This window comes from Labrus bergylta, chromosome 10, assembly GCF_963930695.1.
Source record: "Labrus bergylta chromosome 10, fLabBer1.1, whole genome shotgun sequence".
Classification (NCBI taxonomy): domain Eukaryota; kingdom Metazoa; phylum Chordata; class Actinopteri; order Labriformes; family Labridae; genus Labrus; species Labrus bergylta.
This window is the reverse complement of record NC_089204.1, coordinates 17841320-17855744: the sequence shown is the minus strand read 5'-3', so window position 1 is coordinate 17855744 and position 14425 is coordinate 17841320. Positions and strand designations below refer to the sequence as shown.

Genomic DNA, 14425 nt, shown 5'->3' with positions numbered 1-14425 from the left:
CACACACACTCAAATAAATAGGAGAAGTGAAAGTGACCTCTCCCCTAGTGGTGTGCTGGTGATGAGATTACAGTAAGCTGCCCCGCCCTTCGCCCTGTCATCCCTATGCATAACACACTGATGCACAGGTGTCCAGCATGTGTGTGTGCTCATGCCTGTGAATGTATATAAACGTGGGCTAACCTACATATTATTGTGTGTCAGTGTCTGGGAGGCCCCTTTGATTTTGGATTGGCTCTCCAGTTATCAATCCATCTATCAACTTATCATGCCCTCCCTCTCTGTTTTTGTCGATTGGATTTGTCTCAGGCTTTAAAGACAAGGAAATCCTAATTGAATTGCTTTGCAACTCCACAAGCCAGTGTATTATGAGACAACTTGACACCACTCGCCCTCTTTGTGTGTTCATCTACGTGCATGTGATTATGTGTGGGTGTGCGAGCGAGAAGGACAGTGTGAGTTTGTGGTTAAAAGCCTCCCCATTGATCCAGATAGAGTCTGCTGTGATCTGCTGCTGCTGCAGGCTGGATCTCTGTCCCTGGAGATCATCTCTGCTCACTCATGCTGTTTCAATGTGGCCTGTTGACCATGCCATCTGTGTTTTTACCTAAAGAGTGTCTCTGTGTGTTTATGTGTGGATTTTGTTCATCATGCAACATGTCACTAAAAATCCTTAAACTTAATGTCTTTAATTGGGGTTTAAAATCTCCTTTTTAGTTAGCAAACTGTTGGTGGTAGAGGAAATGCCAAATGGTATTTCATCAATCCTAACTTCTACATGTTTTGTGTAGCTTATTCTTCAAAAAAGAATTATTAATTTACTCTTTTTTTTAAATAGTCATCTTAAATAGTTGTCTTTTTATATAGATCCATTCTGTATACTTAAGATCTATGTTTTCTATCCATCCTGAAAGGAGTGCTCTATTTCTTTTTCCTCTGGCTGTTTTCTTACAATATTTCCTTTCCAATGTATTGTGTTGGGGTTTCCCCTTCACAATCAGTGCCATATTTCTGCACACACTGTAAACCCCCTTGAGGTTCATTTGTGATTTATGATACTGTGTCTTAAGATTTTAACAGTGAGCCTCTTGAATGTTATCTACTGTAAACATCGCTGGCCATTTGTAATGTATAAAAACTGAGAGTATAATGTATAATAATGTAGAATATGGGTCTGCATTTTCCTATGTTGAATTCCTGTTACATTTTTTTATTCTTAACTGTGGCACGCCAGATGTCCGAGGGTTGGTCGAGAAAAACAGACAAGCTGGAAAGTTTGGTTCAACACATGTATCAACCAGGTGAGACCATTTTATTAGCTCTTTATGATATTTGACATGACCTTTACTCTGGTGTCTTTAGTTTTCAAAATGAAAAATAGACCATGTGATGTGGTTGTCTTGGTGTGTGCGTCTGCCTCCAGTTTTTTTTAAGCGCTCACTTTTATTGCGTCATGCTGTCCAGCGGGACAAGTAACCAGCGCAAATTTTACTGTACGCCATGTTGTTGTTATTATTTTTTACCATTACAGTGCTTCAAAATCGAAGTTTTCTAGTCAACACAGTTTAATAAATGAGATGTGTTCAGTCATATTGTTGAAACTTATAAGATTCTAAAAAATGTTAAAAGTTGCTTTGGGATTACGAAGCATGCTTAGAAAAGAACACAAAAAGGCATGCTTGTGTAACTGTACATGCAAAAGACATTTTTCCCCATAGTTATAGTTTAAGAGTGAAAATCAACAAATTTGTAACAGATAAATATTGTGGTGGTCAGTGGTTATATTTTTAAAAGTAAAAGTGTATTTTTGAAAAGATGCCAACTTGTTGTCTACTGAGTGATAGTATTTTGTTTCCCATATTAATGTTCTAAAATACTAAACATTCTTAAGTTGTAGATATACTAAAAACCTATTAGTCATCGTATCGTCAGGTCTCTTATATTGATTGACTAAACCATTGTCTGACATTTTCACTTGGAAAACTGGATTTTTTTTCAGGTTGTGTGGTGTCCAAATATCTTTGATTTATGATACTGGACTAACTTCATGTTGACAGTTGTGCTGATTTATTCAACAAATGTTATCAATCAATAACTTGAAATACTTTTTCTTTTTTTTAATGATTTATTTTTTTGGCTTTTTCTGCTTTTATTGTAGAGATAGGACAGTGGATAGAGTTGGAAATCAGGGAGAGAGTGTGGGGAATGACATGCGGGAAAGGAGCCACAGGCTGGACTTGAACCTGGGCTGCCCACTTGAAAGCAACAGCCTCTATACATGGGGCACGCGCACTAACCACTGTGCCACCAGCGCCCCATAACTTGAAATACATTTCAATCAGATTTTATCTTGATCAAAAATGGAAATTTGTATATTTTCATGTGATAAAATTTGACAATATCGACCAAAATCCTTAAATACTGTTATTATCATTCATCAACTGGATTGTGTTGTATGTGTGTGTTTACATATGTGCAGTCATCGAAGCAAATCGATTCCATTTAAAAGTGGGTTTTTAGCCAGAAATTAGGCAGATAACTTTCCACTTCCCTTACACATACACACACACCCCATTGGGTCGAGCTAAAATGTAGTTAATTTTTGTCTCAAAATAATCATTTTGTTATTGACTATTTTTTTTTGGTCCTCCCCCCCCCTCTCTCTCTCTCTCTCCATCTCTTCCTCTGTTTCTCTCTTTCTCTGTTTCACTCCACTGCATATTTACACGAGTGGAAGATGGAGTGAAAAAGTAAACGTATAATTAGGCTACATTACTTTGATTGTTTTCTTTTCAGATTATGCTGGCTGTCATCGCTGCACCGCAAGAGAGGGCGAAGGGCACAATGCGATTGGACATGGGGAGGGAGAGGGAGGGGCATTTTGCATGATGATGTTTGCACATGCATGCATTCGTGTGTGTTGGGACCTCCTGCCGGGAATCGAGATTGTGTTCTAAGCCGGGCCTAATGTTTTGTTTACTGAGTGTTAATAATGCCTAATTAATAACCCCCCACTCCGCCTAACAGACTGCAAGAGAGAGGGCGAGAGAGAGAGGGAAAAATATGTGGAAAAAGGGATGCAGGAGAAACTGTAAATGTTATGCAGTGTCAGCCCTGCTCTAAACCATATTTTAAATAAAGAAAAAAAACACAACTGTTATTGTACTAAGATTAAATTTCATTGAGCTTTAACACAAGACAAAGACAAAAGCAAATAAATGATAAGTAGGGTCCGACTGATATGGGACTTTTGGGGCCGATATTGGCATTGGGAAGTGAAAAAAAATCTGATACCTCAAATGCAGTTATCAAACACTTGAAAAGACAAGATGGTCACTCAACTGGAAAGTAACTGAGCATGTACATGCATCACTACTTGACACAGAAAGTGATAATGCTCGTTGTAATCCATATGGCATACTCTGCTGATGAAGGAGAAATGCTAGTGTAATACACTGAAACTCAAATGAAATTATATTTGACTGGTGAATAAATCTAGTATTATTGGCTCCTATCTGTAATAAAAAATTAGCAGATACCGATAGTAACTGGATACGCTAATATCGCCTGATATTATCGGCTGGCTGATTGATCGGTTGGGCTCTGATGACTAGTAGCTAAAGACAGACAGACAGGTTGATCACGCCTTTTTAAAGGCTTAAAGAGCCCATGTTATGCCCTTTTTGGGGTTCGTATATTTAATCTATGTACCTACTTTTGTTCGTTGACAATAGATGAAGTTTGAAAAAAGTGTCTGTTTTCATGTACTGCTCCTCCTTGCTCCCTCTACGCTCTGAGTCCATCAGCTACGCTCTGCTGAGCCCACACTGTTAGACTCCACGTGGGCCAAGTCTGCTCTGATTGGTCTGCCGATCCGCTCTGTCGTTATTGGTCAGTTGCTCAGCATGGTTCTCGGAAATGTCCCGCCTCTTTTACCATATTGGGAATGCAGCCACTGGCTCCGTCCGAGGGGAGCATAAACATTAGCACCTTAGCACTACTGTGCTACCACAGGCTACGGCATATCGTGGGCGTGCTACAGAAGTTAACGGGCGTGCAACATGAGCTGCTGGGCTTGCCACAACGAGCCAATGGGCTAACATCAGTGATCTCACACTGACAATGACGTCGGACTCACAAATATTTATCGAGGGGGGCTAGAACCGAGCGTTACATGCGGCTAATGCTACAGCTAACAGGAAGACGTAGGAGAAGCCGCGTTTCCGCGGACTTTGAATTTTTGCACAAAGATGTGCCTAAACATGCACAGGACACTTGGAAAACACACTAAAGAGCATATAAAACCAGAAAAAGCATAATATGGGACCTTTAATATGCAATTTTTCACACTTAAATGTAATATAAATCAAGTATATACTCTGAAAATAACTCTGTGAGTCATGACTGTCTACAATGGGTGTAACACCTGAGTCCCACTGTCTGTGATGCTTTCTGAGTTTCCCCGAGTCCTATCTTCGCTTTGTTTACATCGCCCGGACAGTCAGCCGGCTCATCCCCTTGCGTATAAAAGTTGTTTAATTGAGGGACTAGAGAAAAGAAGAATAAAATACTGTACTACTGCTTAACTGAATGTCACGTAAGCGTTTCTAGATCACGGTCATTTCGGGTAAATTTACATGCAGTGTGAATATACGAGCATAATAAAGATCGCTAGCATTAGCATGCTAACACAACAACGAAGCGTGAGTTGTTTTGGATGCATGCTGGTGCTCAAGAGCGACATCTAATGGATCAAAAGATCCCATATAAAGCCTTTAATGAGACTGGTGGACACAGACCGACTGAGCCATGAGGAAACAGCCTGTGTCAGATCTGCCAACATTAAGCCTGTCTTTGGGAAGAGAAAGGCAAACTACATATCATATTTGCTTGCAAAAAAATACAAATAGGGCCTATTGTCATAATTTCATCAAATACGTCAGAGCTTATTGGAAAACAGTATATAACATGAAACCTTTACTATATTTCCATAGTGTATACAAGGTTGTTTTCTATAGTATATATTAAAAACTACTCCCATCCCATTTGTTATATTCAATTCAAAACCTTTATTTTAACTCGAAAGACACTGAGGTTTCCCTAATTTACAGTGACATTGAGCTCACAGCATGAAAGCGGGGACACAAATAAAACAATAAAAAAGAAAATCAGCTAAAAAGAAAACAGTTACATATCCAGAAAACAGACAGCAACACAGCTAAAAACAGTTATAAATTGATGCACAATATTCTTTTACTAAGTTTGAAATGAAAATTCCCTAATTGTAAACATCCTTTGTTCATGCCTAAACAGTAAAACAGCGAGAGAGGATAATTAAGATATTGAATCGCAAACATGTATGGTGGTGACCATTTGCTGTATGTGTGTGTGTGTGTGTGTGTGTGTGTGTGTGTGTGTGTGTGTGTGTGTGTGTGTGTGTGTGTGTGTGTGTGTGTGTGTGTGTGTGTGTGTGTGTGTGTGTGTGTGTGTGTGTGTGTGTGTGTGTGTGTGTGTGTGTGTGTGTGTGTGTGTGTGTGTGTGTGTGTGTGTGTGTGTGTGTGTGTTCACAAGGTATAAATGTCAAGTGTCATGTCAGAGGCTCCCTCTCTTTACCTCACAGATGACATGTCGTCCCTCCCTGACACTTCCGAGTCTCTGCTGAGGCAGAAAAACAGCGGGTGTCAGAGAGAGAGAGAGGCGTCGGGGATCAAGAACCTCAAAGTGTTAGAAAGAGAGAGAAGGGAACAGCGGAGGGAAAACTGCTGCTGCTCGCTGTGCAGTTTGTCTAACACTGAATTTATTTTACCACACACCCTGCAAATGCTAAACTCTGCTCTGTGTTTTATGTGTGTGCTTTCAGGGTGGTCAGGTGGGACAGTGAGTCTGACATTTCCGCACTGGAGGGTCACTTTGACATTGTCATGTGTGCAGACTGGTAGGTTCATGCATAAACACACAAACACACACCGTGAACCAACACTCACACAAATACAGATCTACCTCTATGTGCATTTTTTGATTGAATTTTTGCGTTTTTATGAGACTGTTCTTGCTTGGCCCCCTACCAACACTACTTGGACCTTTCCCTGCCTTGTCTACACACACATGCACACACACACACGCGCATACATATGCTCAGATGCCGGGCTGCCTCCATTTTACACCAAATTGCCTCTTTTTCATGCTTGGTGTCCCAGCAAATGGATGACTTAGGCAAATTGCAAATAATTGCGCCTTGACAGGGAAGGAGACAGAGTAAGATAAAGAAAGAGTTGCGGGCGCAATAAGGGAGGAGCAGAACTGGAGATGGAAATGAAGAGAAGGAACATTATAAACATAACAATTAGCCCATCGGTCTTTGAAATGTAGATCTTGTGTCCAATCAAAAATGACGTATTTTATAGCACAGTTGCACTGTGAGGTAAAATGCTTTGTTGTTTTTAATGTACTCTGCACAGGGACATCCTTTTGTGGGGGGGGGGGGGTGGAAGCAATTTGAATTCCTCGTGTCTTCTCTTAGACAACATTTCTGTCTTATATGTTTCTCTATAGAAAATCTATCAAATGTGCATTGTACAACTTTGACATGTTTACCCACAAATATCAAACAACAACAACACAAAGACAGAGCTATAGTGGGAATGAAAGGTACCTTCCAGTCATCCTCTGTTATGTGTTCTTTTGTCGTGGAGACATGTTTGGAGTTTATCAATAAAAAAATGGAAAGAAACCTTTTATATAGAAAAATATTAATCAAAAACCGAATGTGTGCCTTGTTGGTCTCCTTGAAGACTTGTATAGCTGAGAGACTTGCCAGACTTGGGGGGAGAGAAAGAGTGAAGAGTAAGACTCTAAGCATAACTTGAGAACTTCTGCTTTTGTTGAGCTATGGAAGAAACCTAAGTCTTCTGCAAGGATATCGGATGTTGTTCCAGGTTGAAAAATCCCATAAACCTAAAAATCACTGACATGTAACAGCCATCATATAGATCAGAAACTAGAAATACAGAATATAGAACATAGACAGGCAGATCATAAGCAGGCAGAAAAGGAAGTCAGAGATGAATAACAGAGGCGGGCCAACTACCATATGAAGGGTTAGACAGCCGTGTATATGTGAAGCTTATGATGTTTGTTTACACACAACGACATCTTCAAAACTGTAATGCTGTTTAAAATCACGTCCTCGGGCAGAAAATACAAAGGCAGTGTGACAGTGATTTGTGGAATCTTTATGTAGACAGTGGTGAGAATCTGGACAGGAATCAAGCTAAATTTCAGGTTTATACAACGTAGCTTAAAAACATAACGTTGATGCCACAAGACAACAGCTAATGTAAGCGTTCAGCCAGCTCCTAGCTAATGGTACAATAAGCGTGTAGAATGCTAACATAACCATTTGATAACCTTACACAAAATAAGCTAGGTGAATAATGCGAGTGAGTGCAAATGTCAGCAAGGTGCAGTTGAATGCTAATTTAGCTAACAGTAGCTGTCTGATGGTAGCTGATGAGTAATCATGCATGTAGTTTAACCATAGATTATGGTTAAACTAAGTATAAGTTGGTATAAGTTGGTTCTTCAGATTTTTAGAACCAACAGTTTGATCCTCAAACTCTTAGAACAACATCAGAGGAAAATGGCTTCCTAGTGAATAAGATGAATAGTCAGAAAGATTCAGGGTGGACTTAGGAACTGACACACAAGCAACAAAAATTATCAGTTATTTTTAAACCGGTCATGGTTCTTTAATCTATTTGACTTTTTCAGTGGATTAGAAGCATTTATGTCACTTTGCCATCACACATTCACACTAACAGTATGTACACACAAACACACACACTAACACACACGCTGAGAAGATGGGCATGCTGTTGGTAGAAGTGAAAGTACTTGACTACTTACCAGCTCCACAAACACCGAAAAATGAGTTTGTGTTCAGCACGTGTGTATCTATCTGCACGATGGTGTGCGTGTGTGCTAAGTGCAGCATTAGCAAACGGCGTTATCATTATTGTAATGTCACGGTCATTACAGGTAATAGTCAGGTACAACACCCAGAGAGAGAAAGAGAGCAGGCTGCTAATAGAGGATTTTTTACAGTTGACTGGTGTATATGCATGAGTGTGTACGATAGATAGAAGCAGATCGTGTGAGAACAGAGCAAATTGCACGTGAATTTCTTGAAACCACAGATTCTTCAGACAGATGCTTTAGCGATGGAATTCTTCCATGTGTGTGCTGCAAGATGTTTTTCTATGTGGTGCCCACCTGGGTTCCACATGTGTATGCAAGTGAGCGATTGTGTGATAATTGCAGTGTTGGTTGTGGAAGAGTGAAGGCTGACCGATTAACGGGAGCTTTATGGCGATGATCACCTACGAAAAGGTCAACAACGTGGCTTCCAACCTGATTAATTATAGCTCCTGCCTGTGGCAGCGGATCCACCGCTAAGAGTAGAGCGGAGCAGACAAGAGGAGCAGAGCAAGGACAGAGGACGAGTTTTGTGTAATATTGTGTGTCACAGGTGTGTATAATGCTTTGGATACCCTGCCTATCCTTGGAGATGGGCTCTTATGCAAAAGAAGAATTGTCTGGTCTTGGAGAGAACTTCTGACATGTTAAGTGCTGTCAAAGCATGAATACACTACATTTTCTAAATAATATAACATCACTCCACTCAAAAAAAAAATTGTGAATTGCTTCCCTGTCTGATGTCACGAGTGCGGAAAACGTGTGAACCAAAGGTTAGTACACAGCTAGATGTGGTCTCTATAGAGATTATCTGTCAAGGCCAGCCATGGGTAGTCACAATAGCTGTTTATTAACAACAGAACTACAGTAACAGTGTGTCAAACAAAAAAGCCTTTGATGAAATAAAGTCACCAGTGGCCTTCATATAAACTCAGAATGCATTTATATAAAGTGAGAGTATATGTTTATAGGAAAATAAACGCACATTGCCACCCACATTAGTTGAATATTAAGTCTTGATAAACACGTCTTGCTCTGCCACTTGAAGTTATCAGAGCAAACAACACATTCACATCATGGAAGATTTAGAGTGGATGTACAGAATATACTGTAAAGCTGTGAAAGGATGATAGAAGGTGGGTAGAAGAAATAAGCACATAGTGGAAAATGAATAAATTCAGGCTCACAGAAAAATAAATCACACCCTGTGCACAATGATGTATGAGCAGAGTTTGACACCAGCAGGCTGTTTGATCATTCGTCTACTGAAGTTAAAAGGCTGCTGTGTGATCACCTTAAATCTCTGTGCTACATGATTTGTTTGGCAACTTCCAGCGCAAATACAGGAACAGTGGACATTCCAGTTAAGTAGAACCTTCGCTTACCTCTGAAATCAACACTATATACAGAGAGAGATGTGATATTTAAATGAGGTGGAAATGGAGATGAAAGGCTTTAAGACAATGTAGCAGGAAGATCTATCAGTTTTCCTCACATCCTAATCACATCATTTTTAATTGATTGACATAATGAAAGACAGACAGTGGTGCAGGAATAGAGGGAGTGTTGTGTGCCTCCTCACATCTTTGTGTGTGTTTGTTGGTGTGTGCGTGCGTGCGTGTTTGTGATAGCCAGAGAGGGATTCCTGCAGTGTGCATGCGGGTGGCAGAGGATCCTTGGCTGGGATGTTGGCATGTCTGCTTTCTCCAAAATCTGTCCATGTGTGGCCACTGAGATAAAGCTCTGTTTATGTGAGCGTGAGTTTGTGTGTGTGTTTGTGCATTTGAGCATTTGTCAGTGTTTGTACTACATATCTTTGTCATTTGAATCTTTTTGTAAATTCACATGCAAAATAGCCCACAAGTGCAAATATGCTAGAACAGCCCTGACGATTCTATGTAAAACGAATCAAATACAAAAACACATACAAAAATCCACAATAAATGTAACAACAGAAATGTGTTGGGAAAAGCCAAAATATTTATATTAACAGCAATGGAAATGCAACTACCTAAATGATGGGAAGTCAAAAACACAAACCTTGGAAACTCATGCAAAACTAAAACACTGCAAATCCAATTTTCACAACTCAGTAAAACCTCCTACATCTTTAGTTGACGAATGGTTTGTGACGGACAGATAGCTCTGTAAAAGTAACAACCGTACTAGAAACATTACCGGTATGACTAACTCAAAAACCTTACTGCAACTTAGTTTGGAAGATGACGTACACCACTACCAGCCAAGACGAGAAGGTCACATATATGTAGGGACTGTCTGTTGAGCTTTTGAGGACATTGGGACTATAGACAAATTCATTTTAACTTAATTCCATATGGGATTAGATCTATTTCCTTCCTTATAAATACAATTAAGAACTCAACTTTATTTCTGGCTTTTTTCATTTTCCTGATGCTCGCATCATTTCTTCAGCATTTTATTCCTGTAAATGACCCATCGTGGAATGAAACAGCATGAACCATTTAAGATTTGTACATTTAATGAGCTACATATTACTGCAAATTATGATTAATTACATTTGTGTCAGATCTTTAGAAAATTTCTACAGAGTAAGTGATCCGAAAACATTAAATCATTATCAGCTTGATAGAGTCACATAGAGGAAAAATACATTAAACTAAGATATGAAGACCCTTCTAATGCTGTGGTTACAGAACTAATGTTATGCATTTGAAAAAGGAAGTCATTCCACATTTTTGCCAAAAAACAACAACAACAACAACAACAACAACAACAACAACAACATCAACAACAACAACCTGGTAACAGATCTCAATGGCAGGTGAATTGGTTTAAAGAGTAAGTGTCAGAAAATTTGAAAATGTCAGGAATGTCAAGGCTATGTATATCTATATTTGTTTCTTTTGTGAACATGTTCAAAAGCTTGTTTTTCTTTATTCCAGCCTTGACCTGGTTTGTGTTGTTTTCCCTTATGAGAGCACATGTTTAAAGTAGTTTGTGATTGGCTAATCTGACACCTTTTTAGATTTTATAATAATCACAGAAATGATCATGAATAGGACTGAGGCTAAGAACTTAAAACCAAAGATAGAATAAAATTGTGTTTTTTCCCTTGTTGGGTATAAGAAAACCAATTAAGTGCTGAAAGTTTTATATTCAAATTATAGTAACGCCTGTGTCACAAAGTCACAAAATAAAGTATTAGGTCATCTATTGACACAGCTCAGTAATTAATGTAAATAAACAACCTTAACCTTGCTTATTAACCCTTCACTTTGACCACAAACTCAGATGTAGATGATGTAATGTTTCCATGGTCTCACCCTCCAGCTCTGACGACATCCTGTATGTTCACAGACGTGTGTAAGCAGACAGATATAGCAGCGACGCTCTCACACACATTCCCCCTGTGCTCTTTGACCCCCAGTCAGATGTGAGTGGAGTTTACTGGGCTGTCCTGGGTGGGAGGGGTCAGTGTGAGACAATAGGCCTCTGACATTCTGGGGGCAGCACAGTTGACCTTAACATGACCTTTAAGAGGAGGACTCCTCAATTTGAGACTTCTCTGGCATTATTAAACAGTGATTCTCTGCCAAACAGTGTAATTGACTGTGAGACATCCGTCCCACAGGAACATCTCTGTGTACTGTCGACATTTTGTTATAACTCAGAAGGATAAAATGTAGTTTGAATAGTGTTTGTTGGATAAATAAAAGCTGTACACATTTGACGACACATAAAATGTGGAAACAATATATTTCTAGCCATTGTGGAATAGAAGAAACAAGATTTAAGCAAGGCAATCATGCGACTGTATTTGGCATCTTTAAGACAAGAGGCAGTTAAAAATCCCTAAACAGTTATAGAGATTCTATACGAGAGATTAAGAACACAAGGGAGTCACATATTAAAAGAAATAAAAATCACATCAGAAGAATATAAAGAATTGTGAAGTCACTTCTCCACAATAACAAACACTGCTTCACATGATCAAAGATAGTCAACATGTGATCATGAGACGAGTAGCAGCTCTCTACATGATCCAAATTATGAATGATTGAACGTTTTTTAAATTAGAATACAATTTGTCATTTGTCTAAGCAGTAGTAACAATCAAAGAGTTTTCAAGGGTTAAAATGAACCAACAGGGATTTTTACAGTTCAATGTTTAGACACAAAGAAATAATTTATAGTTAACAGACAAATACCTCCAATAAGCATTCAATATAACTTAGCCAATTTTTAAAGTACTAACAGTTCTTATGACTATGGACATATATTTAAAACATTTGAACATACTTTTAAGTCTAGCCCTTTTGGGACACTCGTGGCTTGTTAGCCCCTAGTTTGACTGTGATTGAAGGTAGGCGGGTGGCATGGGTTCAAATACAACCTATAGGTCCTTTCCCACAATTAACTCCCCACTCTCTCTCTCTCTCTCTCTCTCTCTCTCTCTCTCTCTCTCTCTCTCTCTCTCTCTCTCTCTCTCTCTCTCTCTCTCTCTCTCTCTCCTGATTTCTGACTCTATCCACTGCCCTGCCTCTCTCACAAAGGCATAAAAAGACCTAAATTCATTTTTTGAAAACAAGAGTTTATCCCTCCATAGGTACACTATATTGTAAACTCATCTATATACTTCCTACTGATGTTTGGTGTTTACGAGCAACTGTAGCAAACAAATTTCCCCCTGCGATTAATAAAGTTTTTCTGATTCTGGTCATGGTTTGTTAATTATGACATTATTTCTGAATAACAAAGACCTTTATTTATCCATTCTCTTTTAAAAATTAAAACTCCTTTTGACACAATAATTTGATTGAACCAATGACCAAATGTCTAACCTTGTTTTTTCATATCAAATGTGTATAGTGTTAGTTTTAGAAAAATGCAAAAGAAAAGTTTGTGTCTTTTAACTGTTGCCCTCTTAATGACACATTGTCCTTTCCCTGCCCTTAGCGTGTTGGTATGTTTCAGCTGTTACCTCCACCCAACTAGCTCACTTCCTTGTTTTCCTCACTTCTCACTTTTCCTGTGAACTGATATCTATGGCAAAACAAACCAAAAACAAACCTCTCACCTTTCAAGACAAATAAGCTTTTCACCTCTGTCTAACCTTAAAAGAACAATGACCTTTGCACATACGTACACCCATCCTGGAATCAGTATGAGCCCTGTGTGGTTTTTACATTTTCTTTACCATATCCTGTGTACGTAAGTAAGGCTATTAATGTGTATTAAATATGTTTACGAGGTAAACATTTGAATTAATTTGAAAGTACATGTATATGTATGTGCAGAGATGCAGCGATTGTATCGTGAACTGTCATAGTTCCTTGGGATCGGAGGATTTTGAACGAGACAAGGTCAGCGGCTGTGATTTAAGACTTACGTCCAGATTGGCGCTCCGCGGGGGCCAGTTGGACGGATGTGTGGGATTATAACAAATCTGCACTGTATTGTTGCATTTTAGTCAAATTACTCCACTCTCATCTGTGATAATAGGTGCACACAAACACGCAAACAAACACACACTCAGCGCTCTACTTCCTAACATAATGGATTGAAATGTGTGGATGTGGATATAGAGACAGGTGTTTAGAATGATTGGACTCTTTTGGTGCCTGTGTGTGTGTGCGAGTGGGTTACGTGTATCTCAATCTGCATTATGTTAGGCAACTCATTTTGAGTTTTATCTGCATAGTTATTGATAAACTAATATATAGACAATTATCGTACATGACCATGGTTTTAACCAGAACACTTTCCACCCAAAATATTAAGATAACAAGTCACTTATTTAATGTGTTTTCTGTTTATAAGCATAGTGAGAAAGTATGAAGCACGAAAGACTTTTCTCTTTCTTTTTCTTCCTATGCCCATCTCTACCTGGGCCTTTAGGAAGAGACTTTAAACAAATAGGTACATTTAGAAAGTTAACCTCAGAGCTTTAGAACCTACAGTAAAAGATTTAAACTTCAAACAATCATGAAGGAAGCTTCCGATAAATCACAGTGATCTCTTGTACCTTAAAGTTGCGCCTAGTCTAAAGCTCAAATGGCCATTCCTTAAAGTATGTTTGAACATTCTTGAGTGCACGGTTACTGCTGTATATATCAAAAAACCAAAGTAGACTTATGTATATATTATTCTATTATTCTTTAAAATCACTTTTTGTAAGTGACATTAAAGCTTAGTTTGTTTCTGAAGTTTGTCCCAGATTCTTTTGGCAAGTCATTATTAATAAGATACCTTTAATAAAAACATGTAGACACACTCCACCAAAGTGCACCCTGATTATCTTTTCTTAATCAGTTTAACTCACTCCTTGTTTGTGTCTGACTGTGGTGCTAATCATGTTGTTTGTGAAGTTTAACAAATTAAAAGCATGCATGAAAAAACCTGTCATTCACATGCAGCACATTGGAAACACAATATCTCCCCAAAACACACATGTAAGATACACTACAGT

At 38.8% G+C, this 14425-nt stretch overlaps 1 protein-coding gene across 3 annotated transcripts in view; it reads left to right on the top strand.

Annotated features, from left to right (window-relative positions):
• Nucleotides 1-14425, top strand: part of camkmt (calmodulin-lysine N-methyltransferase) — a 107954-nt gene that overhangs the window by 78031 nt on the left and 15498 nt on the right. For 2 of the 3 annotated variants that reach the window (XM_020650239.3, XM_020650238.3), the window contains exons 8-9: nt 1235-1301; nt 5861-5935. In XM_020650239.3, the coding sequence (XP_020505895.2) occupies nt 1235-1301; nt 5861-5935 (142 nt within the window). Of the gene's footprint in view, nt 1-1234; nt 1302-2796; nt 5492-5860; nt 5936-14425 lie in introns of those variants that run through there. The other variant, XM_065959547.1, reaches the window with a different exon arrangement.